This window comes from Euwallacea fornicatus, chromosome 14 (assembly GCF_040115645.1).
Source record: "Euwallacea fornicatus isolate EFF26 chromosome 14, ASM4011564v1, whole genome shotgun sequence".
In the NCBI taxonomy this organism is placed as follows: Eukaryota; Metazoa; Arthropoda; class Insecta; order Coleoptera; family Curculionidae; genus Euwallacea; species Euwallacea fornicatus.
This window is the reverse complement of record NC_089554.1, coordinates 2,232,289-2,252,533: the sequence shown is the minus strand read 5'-3', so window position 1 is coordinate 2,252,533 and position 20,245 is coordinate 2,232,289. Positions and strand designations below refer to the sequence as shown.

General features: G+C 36.8%; 1 protein-coding gene across 4 annotated transcripts in view; it reads right to left on the bottom strand.

Moving 5' to 3' along the window:
• heph (polypyrimidine tract-binding protein 1 heph) overlaps positions 1 to 20,245 on the bottom strand; it is a 311,014-nt gene that overhangs the window by 127,021 nt on the left and 163,748 nt on the right. Inside the window, exon 1 of one of the 4 annotated variants that reach the window (XM_066289867.1) lies at positions 630 to 2,170. The exons of the other annotated variants lie outside the window; for them this stretch is intronic. Within the exon in view, the coding sequence (XP_066145964.1) occupies positions 630 to 632 (3 nt within the window). The 5' untranslated portion in view covers positions 633 to 2,170. Of the gene's footprint in view, positions 1 to 629; positions 2,171 to 20,245 lie in introns of those variants that run through there. 4 annotated transcript variants of the gene reach the window in all.

Sequence of the window (20,245 nt, the reverse complement as noted above, 5' to 3'; positions counted from 1 at the left end):
ACCACATAAGCAGTCTTCCCCAACATGAAGAGTTTACGCAGCGTCATAAAAATCGAAAAATAGGCTTCGTAGTCCACAACTTGAATAAATTTGTTATAGCATGCTCTTCAGTACCATCATAAATCCCATGCAAACTATGAAATTGTACATTTGGTACGTATTTCTGGCCAACGCACGAATTCTGTCTCAATGAAAAGTAAGGCACAATATTCAATTTAAAATGGTGATCGCTACTTTACAGTATTGGCAGCAGTTTCATTATGAGCTACATTACTGTACGGTAATGACGCAACCTCTAATTTTAAATAGCTACCTAATTAAATCTTGTACATGGTGGCGATTTCAATGAATTTGGGAGGTATCGGTGAAACAGTAATATTGAAATTACATCTGATAATACATTCTAATGTATTTTACGGCATCATCATTTTCCGGCTTGATTACATGAACTTAATTACATAAGTGTATTTTCCAATACTATCGGAATTAAGCATTAATAAAATATCCCACATACCAAATGACACCTCAAGATAAACAATACAAGAAATCAATAAGTTATAGCTTGAATTAAATCCGCGTAATAGGATTATCATAACCCCTTTTTCATGAAAAACTTGGAAGAGGCTTACCATATCGAACGTAGACGAGAACTTTTCGGGCACCACCACGCTCTGGTGCAGTTGGTGATGAACCGCCTGTTGATGGTGCTGCTGCAGTTGTTGGTTCTCAAAATAGTTGATCTCGGTGTACCGGTTCACGATCAAGGTTGACGGTGCCAGGGGTTGTAAATTAAAAGCACCAGGAGCGCATTGGCCGCAAGAGCAGGGCGGCACGGGGGCGGCGGGGGTTATGGGGGGATAGCAGTCAGTTGTAGGGGGGACAGGGCAGTAGGGTACTAGATAGGGATATTGGCTAGGGGCGTTGAAATAATACGTCGTGGTGCCGATTTCCGGGCAGTTTATGGGCGAAATTTTCGTGCCAGGGATTGTCTGATCGGGATTGTCTTGGTTGACCAAAATTATAACTAAAACTATAGCACGAATGCCTTGCCGAATATTTAAGTGTTTGTAATATGTACAGCTTAGTGAATGTTAAACACGCACTCTCTCACACACACTCACTCACTCGCTCACTCACACACACCCACACACACACGCACACGCACCCACACCCACACACACGCAGGCACACGCAGGCACACGCACACACACACACAGACACACAGAGGCACACGTACACACACGCACGCACACACAGGCACGCACACAGGCACACACACAGGCGCGCACACACAGGCACACACACTCACACACACACGCACACGCAAACTAGACTAGGAGATATGTATCAATTATAGTTAATAATAGACCTGGGCACAACCTTGATTGAAAGATTGTCCGGATATCAACAATTAAGTTTAGATTAGAAGAACGATTGTCAGCTAAGAGATTTATTGACTCGTGGTGTCGCGTAGATCGCAGGATCGCAACTATTTGCTATCCGGCATCTAAGTGTTAATTCAGCCGAGCCTTGTTGCTGCGGACGGAGGTCAAGAAACTTCCCAAGAGTTACAAGACCTTAAGCTCGGCAGATTCTCTAATAGTAAAACGTGTTTATGTATTATAAACCACGCCTGCGTGTTTAAATTTAACTTAAGTTTACTTAATAATGCATTAAAGTTATATATAGCCTAACTTAGTTAACTATTCGATTAATGACTTACGTTTTCTAAATATATGTTTTTTTTCAATTACAACTAGGATTGATTGTCGTTAAATTCAATTCTTGGACTAGACGCCTGTTGCCGTCTTCGTCTTCAAAACGCCAAAACAAAAATCAACAGTTACGCAAACTTAAGTGGAACTTTTCGCGCGCTTTTTTGTACTTGGACGTCGAGAAGGGTGACGAAAAAGAGAGTCAGGAAAACGCGGAAAGAAGAGGAACAAGTGGTCCCTGATGGACCGTGATGGCGAATTGAAAGACAGAGAGGACGTGTCGCGGGGTCGGTCAAGGAATTTGAAAATTCGCGAACGTCTTTCAAAAAGGAGTCTAAAGTCGATCGGTGATTGGTGGTTGAAGAGCAGTGAGTGAGTTCGTCAAGGAGTAGAAAGATGGGACCGCCGCACTTGGTAGCGTTCGAGCCCGGACTGTTGTCCGCCAGCCGTCGAGAACGGCGACGGCGACGGCGGACGTCGCGCATCGCGGCGCGAATTCACATTCGGCCTCCAAGGCGACGGCGCGCGCCGCCCCCAGGTGAGGTCCGGGGGGAACCACGCGCACCTGATGAGGTGAGGACGGGGGGATCATGCTTTAAATTCTTTTTTATGCTGATGTTGCATATGTTCGAAATTTGTATAAACTCTCTTCATATCTAGAAAAACAAGATATAGCATATATTTCACTCTCTGGACTTAGCTGTGAGAATTTTGCTTCGCATTAAAAAATGCTCTTCCGAAAACTTCACATTTCAAAGAAAAAAAACTGGATATTTTCACAAAAAAAAAGCATGTCATTTAATGGAATTTGGGCGTCCTTGCCCATTGATTTGCGTATGACATCAAACTGTTCATTAGAGCAGGAGAGCAGAACTTAATTTTCCTCCATGCAACAAATGAAATAATTGGAGAACGTGAACTAAAAACGTTAATGCAGTAAAATTGCTTAAGACATATGGCTATATTGCGAACATAACTTAAAAAAGATCGATTGGTTTGCTAATTAGTGCACCTGATCTCGTGAGTTTTTGTGAATTTGGAGTTAACAGAACCGCAAGGGTGGATACACTATAAGGACAGCCAGAATCGATTTCGATTTTTTTTTGTTAAGTATGAATTATAAGTAAATAATGATAGGGTGGAAAAATGGAAAATTACAAAAAACACATGAGAAAAATTTTAAATAATTGAAAAGGGTATTAAAATTAAAGCTAACATCTAATTTTATCCTACTTTTCTGCAAATTTTTATTAATGCATTAAGCTTTAAAATGCGGTTCTGTCCTTCCTGTCTATTGAGGATTAAGATTCATAACTCAAAAAAAATTCAAACAAAATAATAGAAACTTCGGTAATAAGGGCAAAGAATTACAGCACCCTTGAAAAGTTTATATTCTATTAAAATCAACGCCATTATCAATTTTGTTATTTTGTTTTGTTTTGTAATGTAACATTTCGCGACCGTTTCTTTTCCAATTATAATTTTGTACCTTATAACAAATAAAAATTGCATGGTACCTATGATGTACCATCAAGATCACTACGGCCCATTAAAATGAAGGCTAGTTGTGTTATCTGCCTCTATATCAAAATCGTTAACCTTCCTTTTAACGGCCTTAATGAATTAATATTAAGTTGTTTTATTTCTATTTCGAGTATTTCGCTATACGAGTGATCAATATACTTTGAGAAAATCGAAACGATATCATTGAATTGATTCATTCACTCATTTTGGCAGTCCCTAAATTACACAAGGCACAAGATGCAAGATGCAGACGAGCTCTGTTTTGTATACATTTAGGAAAACAAAGGCGTCAAACTTAACGCAGTACATTTCTACCGGCTCAAATCTGCATAAGACATCAAACTATTATCAGAGGATGAGAAGGAACTCCAATTCATTCTTTTCCATATAAAGACAATGGAATCAAAGATCTAAATGGAAAACATGAGGAAGAAATTACAAAGCTAATTCACAACATTAATTGATTCACGACATGCTTTAAAGACGCAAATCGAAGGGACTTGCATTACCTATTAGTGCAACTGCAGTCTAGTTATGTGTCTGTAAATCAGAAATAATAGCTATGTACATAACGGCAATTAGTTTTACGAGACGATTTTCAACATTAACGCGCTTAGTCTCACGATAAAAATGTGAGACGTCGAATAAATGCCAGGGTAGGGGGAAAACTAAAATTCTTTCGAAATTTTCGAGTAAAAACCCGTTTATATACTAGATGTGGTTCATTTCGCATCCAAATTTTTCGTTTCAAAAATGTTTAAATCTTATTTCACTACATATACACGGTGAATCCTAATTCGGAGATTTTCTTTTAACACTGCATAGACCTCAAAAAATTCAGCAAATTATATTTATGTGACATTTATTCGAAACCTCAAAATGCATAAATAAAAAAAGCAAAAAATGGTACCGGACTTTCTAAATAATCCATTTTCTAATAGTCAATAATATACTCATAAATGGCCTGCAAGATTACCAGACCTGAATTCGTGTGATTTTCATCCTGGGGGATGATTATCTGTAAAGTTTGATGTTTAAAAGAGAAAGTAAGACAGTGGCACAGTTAAGTGTATGGATAGCAAACCTGGTAGAAATAACTCGAAGAAAAAAATGTCTTCTAACAGTACGTACAATCAGGGATAAGATCAAAAACTATTTGTGTAAATGATACCAATAGGAATAATTTCGAACACCTTTTGCAGCCAGTGTCCGAATGAATATTAATTAAAAGTTTTGTTAATTCTTAAAACTTTCATACGTGCGTATTTTGTTTTTTTTTAGATTTCAAAAAAATGTTACATAAAGATTTGGTTTGATTTTTTGGAACCTTTATCGTGTTAAAAGGAAAACGCCTAATTCAGATCCACCGTGCATAAGAAAAAACGAAACTAGACTAATAGTTAAAGCTGGAAGGTAGAAAGTAAACCGTTAGTTAAGGAAAGACTGAAATGACCGTCTTCGTGCAAAATTGACAAAACCAATAAATTTCAATAAGGAAAGTAAAACAAACACGATACAGCGGTTATGAGAGAATATATTCCTTAAAGTTGTTGAGAAATACTATGGCCGGCTCCAAATCCAAGAAACTAGGTGCTCCCACCTAATCCCCTACCAATTAAGGCAAAAAGATCCAAAAATGGACTGTCGTGAAGGCAATTCAAACCAACCACAATATATTGTAATTAGTTCCAATCTAAACAACTCATTTTTTATTAATCAATCAACGCGCCTATTCAGATTTCGGTAAATCAAAAATAATGGACTTACCATAGAATAGAGTTTTTCACAAAACGGTGATTTTGCGCAGATGTGCTTGCATTCAAGTTACCAATTTTGCGATTTTGGGCAAGTCCCGTAAATAAAAATAAAATATTTTGAGATTTTGATACTATAAAACATGCTGGACACGTTTCTCTTTCAGGCGGAAATCGTGTTTACCATTTGGCATTTATTCTTTTTTTTTATTTGAGAATAACACCTCATACACAAATAAAAGTTGCACAAGCAATAGCATTGCACCCGATTCCCTGTTAAAATTAACTAAAGATAAAATTCATTCTTTGCGAGGATTCGGACACACTTTTCTCTTGTTAATGTGTTGGTGAGAAATACTCATCGCTATCCTGTAGCGATTGAACGAAATGATGATATTTCAGAATATTTAACACATTTTACATTCTCACTATCTATTAAATTTTCTGAAAAATAATCATTTTTCTGGTTTCGCTCTGTGATAGGGAATCTATTTATTTTATAAGAGAATAAATTTCTTAATCTGTGGCTGTGTTCTCTAGGGCCCAAGACTTGGGAAGAATTCCTCGAGGTCCAGATTATTAGTTTTTAAAGGAACCTCAACCGTGATACTCCTCTTGGCTCTTCCTCTTAAATTTCGATTAAGAGGACAATGGATTAGTTCAGGATGGCTCAGTTTACTTTTTTCTTTATAGGTTTTCGAGTGGTATTCACAGTAAGTTTTAAGCCGTAAGAGAAGGATATAATCACATTTTCTGTAGTAAAAATTAAAGTGATTTTTGGATGATAATTCTAAAGAACTATTTAAAATATTTTCCTTTATCGACGGACAACGCTGAAGGATATATTTATCGTCTAGTTCAGAGTAAATTTCATTTGGAATAGTGTTAGAAAGTTTTTCGATATTTCAGTTGATTGTAAAAGTTGGTATGGCCGTTGCTTCAATGATCAGAGGAATATTAAATTATGTTTTAAGAAATCGTCCAGTACCAGAAAGAACTCCGGCATAAATATCTTAAGACAATCCAGCTGGGTTCATAAAAAAATTATAGTTAAGGATTGTGTAGATGTGCGAAACAACCACTCTACTCTGAAGAACCTACAGGACCAATTCGTTCAGTAACAATTAAACTTTGCTTATTTTAGAAAGCTGTATGTAAATTGCACAAACCGATTACCTGATGTCTAGCAAAAAAGGATCCAGAACATACTTGGTAATTAACGAAATCATTGGTGATATATTCACTACCTATTGTAAAGTGTTAATTAATATGATAAAGTTCTAACAACCGTAATCCACTATTGACTATTTGTTAGAGTGTGCTTGAATTCTGGTACGTCATTACACTTTCTCAATCGACATGAGACAAACGTTGCACTTTTAATTAAGCAAAAAGAAGGAACAAAGTGTTCACCAATCATGAAATACCTGCAATATGAATTTTTTGCATGAGAAGAAACAATTTCTAAAATTAGTTTCACTGGTAAGTCGTAGACATTTTCCGTACGCTCAAAACACCCTCACCAGTTATTCCGCTTTCCAGTAATCTGATAAAGGAAAGCCTTATTTCCTTGTACTTTGGGGATATTTCCGGGCCCCTGGAAAGGAAAAAAAGGTAACGCCGGAAACCTATTAATATTTATTTTGTTGGGCAGTCAAGAAGGGAGATTAAGGATCCTATTAAATCATAAAACCACGGGCGTAACCGACCAACCTGTTACATCTTTTGCGCTCAATAATAGTTTCTTTGCAGGAGCTTTTCCGCTTTATGGCTTCAGTTCTTTGTAATTGGTGTGGAAAGGGCCTTGCAAGTGTATTTATAACAAAATCTACTCACTTCCAAGAGCTGTTAAAGCCTGTATTTGTTAAACGTTGATGAATGTAAAATGGTGTGACAATGCCTTTTCGACAAATTTACTTAGGACCCTTAACTTATATCAAAACTAAGCCCGAGCACACATTTGCCCAAAAAGGATTTTAATCCTAAACAAAGGAATTTAAAACAATTTAACTGCGTTTAATTGTAAATGATGTGGAGCGTAAAGCTCCCCGCTTCGTTACAAGGAAAACCCCATCTAATTGTAAATATTCATGTATCTCAGTCTATTTATTTTAGCGTTATATGCCATTAAAATATTTTTAAAATACAGGCATAGGTATGTGTTAATTTTAAGAGAAAGTGTCTCGAAGAAAAAAGGAATAAAGAAAAACAGTGAGGGTCACGCACCTATCACCTGCAATATGTAGAAGTGACGCCCTCGAGGGCCCATAAAAGTTCAAAAAAGGGCAGATCTGTCCCGAAACGTTGGTGATTTATCACTTCCACGAGCTGGTCTTTTATCGCGAGACGCTCCATTTGTGTCAATCGGTCCTGCAGCCTCATTTGGATTCAATATTTAAAAGCATAGTCCGAAACTAGGGCGAACATATTTACTTACTTCTGACTGAAATGGGGTGAACCTGCTAAAAGAATTTCTGTTTACAGCATGCTTCTATGCTTCGAAAACAAATTCTCTTTGAAACTTAAATCCCATTCCACGACGTCGTCACGGTTTCACAAATTATCATCATTGCGGTAGCGGCAAGTTTAAAAGAACCTTTCAAACTTACAAATCTGGGAATTAGAGTGTTCGAAGTTCGAACTTTAATAAACGCCCCTGATATCCGGTTGTGTGCCGATTAAACTGTACAAAGTTTGCTCGTGCGAATCGGATCTAAGGGATCGGGTTTCATTTTTCAGTTTACAGACTAGATGGTTATTTGAAGAAAAACGGGGGCAGGTATGAGGAAAGTGAACAGGAGAGGCGACACCGTGAAAATTGCATATTAACATTGGCCTGAACAGAATTTCGTATTGGTGCACCTTTCCCGAAAGTACACCATACAGGGTGTCCGGTCTTTTGTAGCAGGATTTTAACCGCGTATTCTACGCATAAAAATAATATTAGTTTGCTATATATACAATATTCGAAAAATGCTGTGGTGAGGAAATACAGAGTGTTGAAGTTTTATATTTTTTTCAATTAATCTCTTATAGCTCCCACAGTTTCTGGGATATTTAGCGTAAATTTTGAGCCTAAAGTAGTACCATAATCACACGGATGTCTTTCACATTATTTCGTGGGGGTGAGAAACCGGCTAAATGCAAATCATCCATAGAGATGGGTCGGTCATGGAGGATCAATTGCTTCGCCTCCTCGATCGCCCGATCCAATTCCTCCAGACTTTTATGTTTGGGTTTATGAAGGAAATAAACTCCTATAACTCCTATAAACTCTCAAGAAGTACGTATAAGGCGAACAAGAAATTCTGCTTCTAATTTATGTCTAAAACGGAATGGCGATCATTTCGAACCATTTCGGGAATAATTATTGATATTGTTTTTGCATTATTTTGCTGTGGAAAAAATTATCGTTGTTAAATTTATTCTACATTTAAAATGACTGTTGTTCCTTTATCTACATTTTTTTTTATTTCGCCTCTCTTAAAAATCTGCTTAACCCCTAGATCGTTAATAAATCAATTTTTAATCTGGTTTAGATCGTAGTAGTGTGCCAGAAAATGCAATGACGGTATAATGTCAGAAATATCAGAAACCAACCGAACCTAATCGATGAAAAAGTAGCATGCATCAATTTTCCATTTTGCAAATAACTGAGAAACGGTGACAACTTTTTAAATAATCAAAATACATAAAAGATGCTGAATTGAACAGGTCATTTAAATTTCTAAAACTATACCAAGGGGTGCACTGCAAAAATATTTTGGGCGAAAAATGGATTATAACCCCAAAAAATGTAATTCTGTAAATTTTCACGATGATCTAATACTATCTAATCACGTAGACCCTAAACAGTAACTTATCCCAAAAAGTTAAGGTAAACATCTCAAAAACTTTGGGATCTATAAAAGATAAATTGAAAAAAATGTAAAACGTCAATACCCTGTATTTCCTTAACATGGCATTTCTGGAATACAGTTTATATAACGAACCAATTTTATTTCTATGCATAAATACGCAATTAAAATCCTGTTACAAAAAACTCGGACACCCTGTAAAATCCGTCGTTGCCACAAGGTTGCCATTCAACCGGTTTAATTTTTTTCGGTTCGATTAATTATTTTTTATTTATCTCTTCTTTAAATTTTGTGAGAAGAACTGCCTTGTCCAGCTCTAATTGTACAACTCTGCACCAGGGGTGATGAGATGAGCACATGACGTTGGATTACTGCTGAAGTTTCCTCCGAGGGTTTCTCCTTGAGAAAAGCCTCAAGGAGTAATGCCCAAAACGAGATACTTTTTGTGGGCACATCTAATTAAACATGAGGAATATAAAAAACAATAATTTGCACACGGGGGAAAGCATTACTTTCACTCCTATCCATGAATTTAAAAAGGCCATCAACATTTGATCGAGTAGAAGGCCCTGTCCTCCAGAAAGGTGTATCTACTTTTTTCTGCGATCAATTGTCTGTTTTCTAAAAAAGTAGGTATTATGTATATTTACGATGCGTTGAGAGGAAAATAGTTTTTCTCCCTGGTGGATAAAACTTCTGTCTACCCTGAAAAAAAACTATCGAGTTAATGATGCGTTGGGAGGAAATACTTTTGCTCCCTAGCGACGAAAGTTATATTTTCCATTGAGGTCCTAGAAAAAGGGAATTGTCATCAAGTTTCGGATCTCGGAAACTGTTTGTAGTCATAAAAATATATGAACAGCTAACTAAAATCAATATAGCCACAACAAGCAAAGGAACTTTTCCTCTATTCGACACCAAATCCACAGTAGACGCGCTTTTTCTTCGGATTCGTCACTGGCATTTGACTGAATTATCAGAAAAAATTACATAACGAAATCTATGTAGCAAGTTTACTTAGTGCGTATATCTTCTGAATTCGTCATACGCTCCTATTGGGTGTGAGGTCATTTTCCGAGGTTCCGAAGCTCCCAAAGTTCTGTTCGGCCGTTTGCAAGATTTGGTCAGTTATAAAAAACTAACAGTCCCATTCAATGATTAATTCGCTGGGTTAACCTGGAAATAACGAACTTCGTTATGGGACCCTTTTAATTTCGTGATTTCGGTAAGCCGTTTGTCGGCAATAAATTACGGAATGGGGGCGCTTTTATTTAGGACATTCACGCGAAAATAAAAAGGCATCAAGTTATGGACCCATGTCAAACGCTCCTGCTCACGTAGTTACAAATGGGCCAAACAATAAACGGAATTGGGTTGGGTGAAGCGTTAAAATAAATATCTCCCCCTTTTGCCAGGAAGATGCAGAGGGCAGCGCGGAAATTAAAATATCTCGCGAATTGAAAGATAACGTCACCGAAATATACAAACTTATAATTTCGGGCGAATGTTTTTGACCCTGTTTTTAGATAAGGATAATTTAATTTCGAACAGATGACGGTAAATAAATAACACGTTCACTGAAAGGATGACGATTTGTCGCCTTCCTGAAAATTGGACACATTTTAATAATATTAGATGTCAATAAATTCCAATGAATTATCTTCCAATAGCAACTGATAAATGATAATATAAATGAGAAATCTCTCCTGATTTTAATAATCGAATCCAATCAACTCTAATCCACATTGCTTCTGTGTAATCTGTCAACCGTTCCCGTGGCACTGGCAGGGACATTAAAGTTATACACTTAATATCAGTATATCAAACGGTACCGTTTTGATTCAGATTTTCACTCACTTATACACCTGCGGCTCTATTTAGTCTTGAGTCGGCACTAATGCATATCCGCTCTAAGATAGGCGCCAACGATATCGTTAATATTCATCTGTGTGAACTTTCAGCGAGTGAGATCGAAATCCTCACATTAGAGACTCGAGTATTTGTGCTGTATGATTTAAATTTATTAACATATGAAGTTTTTAGGCTAAAGGCGGAAGCCACACGGGAAACACCGATTTTCATATAAATTCGCCGATTTTAGAAAATAACATGGAAAGGGGAAGAACGCGAGAAGAGGAAGCGTTCGCACCCAACAGCCAGCGAGTCAGTGCTTCGAAGGACTTATTTCCCGGCCGCCGCCCAGAAGGTCTTGAATTCATCAATCAAGGTCTATCACGAAATCATATACCAGGTAGAGCCAAATGAAAACCGTAAAAAGGCCAAAAAAAAATCACGCGCGGAATTACATGTTATAAATTGGAAGAAATATATATATATATTTATATACAGGGTGTCCCAGAATAAGGGGGTCAACGCTTAACCACATGTTCCTTGGTCAAAAATATATCGATTCAAAGTGATACACTGATATACGAAATTGTCTCCTTCTGGAGATACAAGCTCTTAGAGTCTCACATTTTTTTTTTATTTTTGCAGATAAATCGAAAACGGCTAGATGGATTGCTACGAAATTTGGTGTATAATATTTCAGCTTCTCGGGGCACATTCGACAGGGCTTATTATGGTAAAACCACCAGGGGTAGTGGTCAATTGCTACAAGGTCGAATGTTAAATACACCAAAACTTTTTTATTCGTTCATGCCGACGGTTGTTTTTTTTTATGAAATTCACAGCCAGTTACGCAACTTTTTTATCTTTTATTAAATTTTGAGTTGGAGCCTTCATTAGACGAAATAAAATTTAAATTGTTTATAATGTCAGTCAATACATACCCTTTAGAAGGAAATAAATGCATACATTTCAATAAACAATTAATGTAATAAGTGCTCAACGTGACCACCCCGTTCTATATATATATTTTTTTTTTCCTTTTTTTTAAAGGAATTGACCCTTGAATTAAAACAATCATGTGTTCATTCTTATTAGGACCTCTTGCGTGGGTATGAAACAAAACGAGATACCTTTCTGACAAGGATTGTCATTGTGGGTCAGTCTTGGGTGCATTGCGATCAACCTAAAATCGAACGAGCAAGCAAAGAATGGCTTGGACAAATAATTAATGGAATGGAAAAAAATTGCATCCAGCTTTCAGCAGGAAAGCTTACGTTGATCCTGTTTTGAGACGCTAAAGAGCTAATTTCAAAAGATTACATGCCCTATGGTGGTACAGTCACCAGTGCTACATACTCACAACTTCTGAAGGACTGTCTTAAGCCTGTTATCAAAACTAAAAGACGAGGACCTCTGAATAAAGGCGTTCTTTTGCAACACGATAAGGCGCAACCACATACTACTAGCATAATGGCGGAAATCATCCAAAATTTGAGGTCAGAATGTCTACCACATCCTGACCTCGACCCCAGGGATTATTATGTATTTAGTCGCCTTAAAGCGGCTTTAGGTGGGAAGAAATATCAAACTAATGATGAAGTGATTTAGGCGGTGCATGATTGGCTGTGTACACTATCAAAAGACTTTTTTCTTTCTTTCTTTCTTGGGAAACGATGAAGGAGCTGTATTGAACGTAATGGAAACTACATTATAAAATGACATTTACGTTTTTCATATTGTTTCAATAAATTCAGTTTAATATCGTTTTTAAAGTTTTCATCTGACTCCCCCTCGTATTTTCAATTATGGTGCCAATCGTGCTTTGAAGTGATAAATCAACGATTCATTAGTCTGTCGAATGACCAATGGACCAGCGGACGCTCTAATAATACCGTGAGAGAAATGGAAATTGATAACACCAGTATCAGATCGCATTCAGACGAACCAGTAGCTATGTAATTTTAATGATTTTCTTGATTTCAAGATTTCACTCTCCGTTGGAAAATAAAAGTAAATTCGTCTAGTGCTGTCGCAACAGAAAAACATTTCGCCATGTGTCTAAATCAGACGTAGGCTGAAAAGCAAACATGGAACCATAGATCTTGGGATTTCGATGGAGGAAGGGAAACAAGCATTAAAAGACGGCGGTGATCCCTTTAGTGGACGCTCGCAAGGGAAGAACGGATTACTGGTAGAAAACCGAAGACTTGAAAAAACACAGGGGCCCAATAGGTATAAAAGTATACCGAATGGTTCATAGAATATTTATGGCTCTGCAGCTTCCAGTCTATTATTTAACCCCAAAAAATCTATTAGCTGTAGCTCGAAAGTATGACGTTGAAAAATTATCGAAACTTAACCATACTTTTAAATGAACCGATGATTAATTAAAAGGATGAAGTAAAATGGAGAGAAAATGCTAATGAGCATCGATTGGCTTAGATTATCCTCTGAATTGGGCCGAAGTAATCCTCATCGATCTTACGCTATTTTCGCTTTTACGCGTTTTAATTTTTAATTGGAAGCATTTGGGATAATAACGGTATTCAAGGCAAAGAAAATTACTGGAGGCGACGAAACGATTTGATCGCCTAAAAGGGTTTTGAAGGTTAAATAATCACTCAAAAAAATTACCGAGGTCTTAAAGAGAAAAAATAAAATAAAGAGCGTACATGCATGTCTGCGCCGAAAGGCGAAAGTAGCTTGAGATTCTAAAAATCAGTAAGGTTCTTTAAACTGGGAAGCAGTGATCCTTTCTTTTGTTAGGACACAAAAGATTTGGATCTTTCAACAAAAGGCTGATGAATCCGGGATTATGCTTTGTCGTATTTCAATGGGAATGACGGATTAATGGATTGGGAACGGGTTGGTAACTGGAAAATAATAGGATTTCTTTTAACATTTATTATTAGCATAATGGGTTAAGTTGACTCCTGAAAAACTACTAGATCTACTTAAAGTAAACATTAGAATTTGGCGTTATTCTATTTACAGTGAAAGCTGCGTAACACGTGATAATTGTTCGACACCACATTAAACTCTAGCAAAAATTCATGCGAAAAAATTAGATCGAATGAACATTTAAACGGTTACACATAACACATCACCCTTCAGTTTTGTCAAAATTTCAAAGTTAGGGTGGATGTTTCCCCTACTTGGAATTGCAAATTAGAGGGTAGAAAATACTCCGGAAAAGGTTTCCCCTTTACACGGTAACTATAGAGGGTGGCCCACTCTCGATTCTCCATTCGATATAGTATTTAAATGATTCTAAATATGAATTTGGAATTATCGTCATGTCTAGCCAAACCTTCCGCAAAAGATTAGTGGCGAGCAATATCCAAGGTTTTTGGAGAACGATCTTCATGAATATTTAAAAGATATCGCTTCAAGAAGAAGACAATAGCTGTGGTTCATGCACGAAGGGAGACCATCATGGTTTAGTTTCGGTGCTAGTCAAATTCTAGACAACTGCCCCAACCCTTGCCTAGGAAGAGCTCAACGGCCTGTGTGGCCTCCTACATCACCCGATATGAATCATTTAATCGGCTGGATCACATTTTTAAAGTAGTGAGCATTGCACTGGGTTTTGTGTAAATTCAAATTGCATTGTATTATTAGCGCACACACTCGTCACTTGGACTAGTCAGATAATGAACTGGCTTATTAAACTTGTATTTTAGTATATTCGTTCACGGATCGAAGTATAGACAAAGTATTAACGGTGTAATTAACTCAACTTCGAGCTTCGCTCTGGAAGCGTATTTTATTTGACACAATAAAATACAGCTAATTTAACTTTTATGTCATAAAAACGTGATTGATTGATTATCTGTTTACTTTTACAATACGGCGCAGGCAAGCTTGCATCGTGATTGACATTGTTCATTTATTTTGTTCAGGAAGTTTAGATCATTTTTAATCTGACAAATACCTTCTTTAAAAAACGCGTTTTCTGTGTATTAGAATTCAGCATGGCAAGAAGCAAAAAGGTTTAGGGAGCGCAGCCCTAAATCATAAAAGTGCCTTAAGTTATATATAAGTTTTTCATAACCCAAAATTTCGTTCGGAGTGATTCACGGTCAATGATAGGTTAAATGTTCATGAAAAATTCGACATATGTCTTTTTGCAGATTTGCAAACGGAGGCAACCTGAGGTGTCCTGTGGTGCTAAATTGTTTGTAGCCAGGCCAAGTTGCGGTTAATATAAAAATGTAGTAATAATGAAAACTGCCATATAGCAAATGGAACAGCCTGTATATTTTTCATTTTTATGTTCGCTGTATTGCACCCTGTACGTTTCGAAACTATAACCATATTAAAAGTTCAATGTTGTTTTAATGGATTTTTCCCCCTAAAGAAAACATTTACTTAGCGCTGAAAAAGTTTAGTAAAAGATAAATAGGTGCCCTCCATACTTAATTAAGTATTTAAAAATTTAGTTCGGTTGACTCAGAACGCACTTGCCTGTTAGTAGATATTTAAAAAAAGACACGCTATTTTCCCGAATGAACAAAAAGCGGATATTAATCCGTGAAATGAAAGAGCTCTAAAACGTTTGCTCAGTCTCTAATTTCAATCAAATCCCGCCAGGGAAAACGTGCTGTATAGATAGATATTTAGTCCCTTCAGCGACCTTAAGGGCATTCATCATTCTCAGTGACGTTATTTCCCCATTTTTCCATGTTTCTCCGATAAACTAATTGTGTCCACGTCAGAAACATACTCGCATGGGACACGCGGGGCTTTCTTGTTTGGGTACAAGTAAAATTGGATCAACTTAGTCAACCGGGGAAAAAAGTGAAATAGGTTTTTTCCTAATTACACCAAAAATTACGCGACAACACGTCCAAAGAGGCGTAAATGCCCATGGTCAGTGGATGTGACGTGATTTTTCTATACAGGAGATTAAATAGGAAAGCAAAATTGAGAGGCTTTTTCGAAAGGTAAAAGTCGAGCATAAACAAACGAAGCGAAACTGTTGAGCTTAAGCTCACATGTTGCAAATCGCCACGAAAATTAAAAGTCAATAAGCAATGAACAGTCACGTATTTTATATTATATTGACATATTTTTGGTATACGAGGTGATTCAAAGGATGCGAGTAAAAGAAAATTTAACAAAAAATACAAATAACCCTGTCTCGTAGTAGGGAACAGAGATTGATCCATCTTATAAGTAACCGACTGTCGGAGCCGACTCTGCACTGAATCGCATTCAACTCTGGATCATTCTTTTGCCCTCCAAGTGCTTTTTGCGCCAATGTTACGCCGTAGTAAAATTGTGGATATGTATTAATAATATAGAGAGTTTTCATTTATGTGTTGGGTTCCTATAGTCGATTAGCTGAAAAATACATAAATTCGCCTAAATGAGAATTGACATATTGAAGCGTTAGCAATTCGAGAAACGGAAATAAATTAAATAGTAGGTATGCAGAGGTACTAATCGGATAATTCCAGTCATGATTAGTGGAGGGCATTGGGCGATGAAAACATTTGTGAAATGCTCGCCCTTTAATTACCGTAACCACACATGTTGTCGGGTAAATAGAGTTCCGGTCCCTGAAAACAGGGCTCCCAATTTTGTTTTCCGGTTCCCGATTGTGTGGAATATTAGTTGCGGTTTGCCACTATTGATTTGGATTCGCCGTAGTTTGAATTTCTGGCTACCAAATTTGTATAAGCGAAAACCTGCTTGTCAATATTTGAGCAAGGGTCAAAGGGAAATGCGGATTAGTTTTCACATAAATTCGGTGAGATTATAATTTGCGATGCATTCTTCTTAGAGTGGAATCCTCTACTATGAATATATATTATCTGCATACCTTAAATGTATCGATAAATATTTCTGATTTTTGAGAATGCACTCGAAGTCAAATTTCTGTGTAATATTATCCTTCATGGAAAACAAAAATATTACACGTTCATCAAGGGCCACTCAAATTCTCCTCCTTGTCGAGAGTAGCCAATATTCATTTTAACGAGAATGTGCTCTAATATTTCGAGGGTCGGGGGCTCGTTCGATTTAGCAATAACGCAATGGAATATCAATTGCCATTGATATTAGTCGACGAACCTGCCTACTTAAGGTTTGAGCATTACTGGTCCGATAAGGCTTTGATCTGTCTGACCGTTTCATTAGCCTTTGAAGTCCAATATTTCGCCAATTGCGATTAGCATAACTTAACAATAATTAAGGCAATCGAGGATCCCTTCAGTTTGGTCGAAATTGAGAACGAAAATGCGAAATGCTTCCGTGAATTAACCATCGACAGATACTAGCAATTCGTTCAGACCAAATATGGCTTTGTTCCAAAGTATTTTCACATCATTTATTAAGATCTCATCTGTAGCATGATCGCAAGTAAAATATTCACCTCTTTCGTGCACACTTAGTTTCGTATGGATGGGCTTCGAGACGTGGGCAACAAGGCGGAACATCCAGATTATTATTGTACAGAGAGTTCAGGGAACTGATTATAGGTTGATATTTTGCCGGTTGAAGTTTAATTTGTGTGAGTAAGCCATGGGAGTCGTATAGGGAATGGTATGTAAACACACGTCTCTTCATTCGGCCAGTTTCAGTCACACTCGGAACACAGGCATTTTTCGTATTCCTATAAGTGTGCATGTAGTACAATCGCTTTGCGGCACGCAGCAACTGAAAACAGCCCTTAACCACACGACTCAACTGCAATCACAGTGCGGTAATGTGTCGGTAACGTAATTCGCTTATTTATTTAAATCCCTCCTCGGTACAATGTTCAAAAACAAGGACATTTATACTATTGTAAAAACTTAACAGAGTTACATGTCGGCTCAAATCGTACTATAAATCTCAAAAGTAGCAAAGGAGGGAATTTAATATCAGCAAACCCCCTTAATAGTTTACTCCAATTAAATTTTTTTGCATTTAACGATAAAATCGCTTTCAAATTAACTTCAATCGAGCTACTTTCGAAATTAATTTCAATATCTCGTTTAAATTTAGCATCTACTGCCATGACGTCCTCATTAGAAAATTGCAATATTAGTGAATATATTTATTTGCGTCTATTTCCAGCTCATGTATTCTAATCACCCGAGCCAAATGCCATGAATCTTATTGCAAAATAACCGATTGACAATAAAGACTTCATGAAAATTGTACAAAAGGCAATAACCTCAATAAATTCGAGCCAACAACGTTCCAGTTTTACGTAGAGTAATAAAGTCCCTGGTTGAATAGTAGAGCATAAGGTCTTTATGACCCGAGTGTTAATTTAAGTATTCCATTAGAGCTAGACCCTAGTCTTTGATTCAGTATGCGCGAATTAACCCATTTATAAATTTATATGCTGCAGTAGTGTGAGCAAACTCGCTTAAGTTTGGGTTAGAATACATTTTGGATTAAGCCTGAGGTGTGAGTATACATTGTGCATTTATGCTTTAATATTCCCTGGTTAAAATAAAGAAAAAGGAAATTACTCGTCAAAACGAAATGCGAGAAAAGTTGCATAAAATGGTGGTTAAATTGAGGACAACTGGAGACATTAGGAGCACGTGCGTTCGGGAAGACTTAATTCTAAACCGTTTTGTTTCTAATAATCTGACTATGTAATGGGGATTCTCTGGAATAAAGTTTGGAATAAAATGTACCTTTCTGCATTAGGAATATGCTTGGAGATAACATTTTGTTGAAAAGCGAATGAAATAATCCGGTTTATTAACAGACTTCCTAAGGAAGATATGGATGTTCTACGGAAAATGTTCAGAATTTCCGCTATCGATGACTTACCCATTAAATTCCGTATATAATTCGACAACTTTGGTAGATAAAAACAAAAAGTAAAAGATATACTCTATGCAAATTTAGAAAAAGATCTGAGCTTATATTTGTGTTTTCTCTAAATTTTAAACGAATAACACAAATACGTTTTTCTATTCGTTGAACATTACCTATTGATTTACGGTCGGTTCCATAATTCCACTTACAGTTCTGCAAAGGGCACATAATTCCAAGCCATCCCTTAGGGAAAGATTGGTTACGGTTTGGAGACAACAACATGACGGCTTGATTTAATACCGGGCAACGGGAACGTAATCGAAGTCGTTTATATCCACTAACTTTGAATTAAAAATGGATAAGAGCCAACTTGAGATTAAGATTTGTTGGTTCAACCCTTCATTCCAGCCCTTCCTCGGCACAGGTGATTTAAGTTTTACAACGTGGACGCATTAAACAATTTATCCTGTGGGTTTTGGATTATTCATAACTTTGGGAGAACTGATGGCATGTTCATATTGAGATTTATCGACTGTGAGAATTATACACAATTTCTCACACGTGAGGATGCATACCTACACATAGAAGAAGGTTAGATCGCTTAAACTTTTAACAGCCCTACCGATAATAGCATTAATTAGACGTATTTGATAATTCTTCCCCCTCATCGGTCTAATTCTTTTCAATACTTACAAATTCGTTCAGAACGCAATTGATTTTATAACGTGTTGTATACCTGAAACAAACAAAAAGATAATATCAGTAGGTTTACAGAAGAAACTTATTCTAAAAAGCTTTTATTTTCGTTAACCTATCATAAATTCTGTTCAGACTAACGTCTAAACATCAAACAAATACCTGGTAAACCCAAACTGAAAAACTAAGGAAAGCTTTTAGAAATATAACTAGATCGCCCGAAGAAATTTAGCTGAGCTTGACGTGAACCTCTAACGGTAAAAGCCCGGTAATATATTCATTTTCCTCATAATTAAGTTTTATAATAAACTTTTAAAGGTAAACAGGACAAACTTTTTTATTTTGCTAGTTTGTGGGTGCAGATAATGTCAACCGAGTTCTGGGAATCTGTTTTAGAGAGCATCATCAGTTTCGCACTGAACGAAGAGCATATTATACCACAGTGGTTGAGCTAGAAAATATATAGGAAAACACTACGTGAAAACCAATCTCTTTGGAAATATTCCCCAGACGGCGCGTAAAATGAAAAATATTTTCACAATTACATCTGGGAGCGTCACTCGAGCTCCATGGCGGAATAAGCCTATAAAGCTCTTAAACCTGCCATTGCAAACAGCAACAAATCTCCAAGTTTCTAAAACAATTAGCACAACCGAACTTGCCCTATAAAGTGTAGGTTAAAACCTCAACTTTGCTCATACCGAAACTTTTTAATTAGTTGTATCGAGATTTGTAAGCTTAACGTTGCTCAGCGTCGGTTCGTGTGAGAGCTAAGACGTTTTAACTGCTAACAAAATTAATTTTTGTTACTTCAGCTATCTCAGCAGTGTGTGCTCACAAATATAATAACAAATTGCTGAGGTAAATATATGATGATTTAGCCCAATTTAGTCGAATCCAAAGAGTGACGGTTCTCGAAATACAGGACTTCAAATTAAAGTAACTTTTTTTTTACTCGGTATAAATTTAGTACTAACACAAATTTTATTCTGAAATATGCTCTTGGCGAAAAGGATAGAGGATATAGAAGTATCCATTCACCTTCCTTTTTGAGACATTTGCAGTTAAATTAAAACTATTT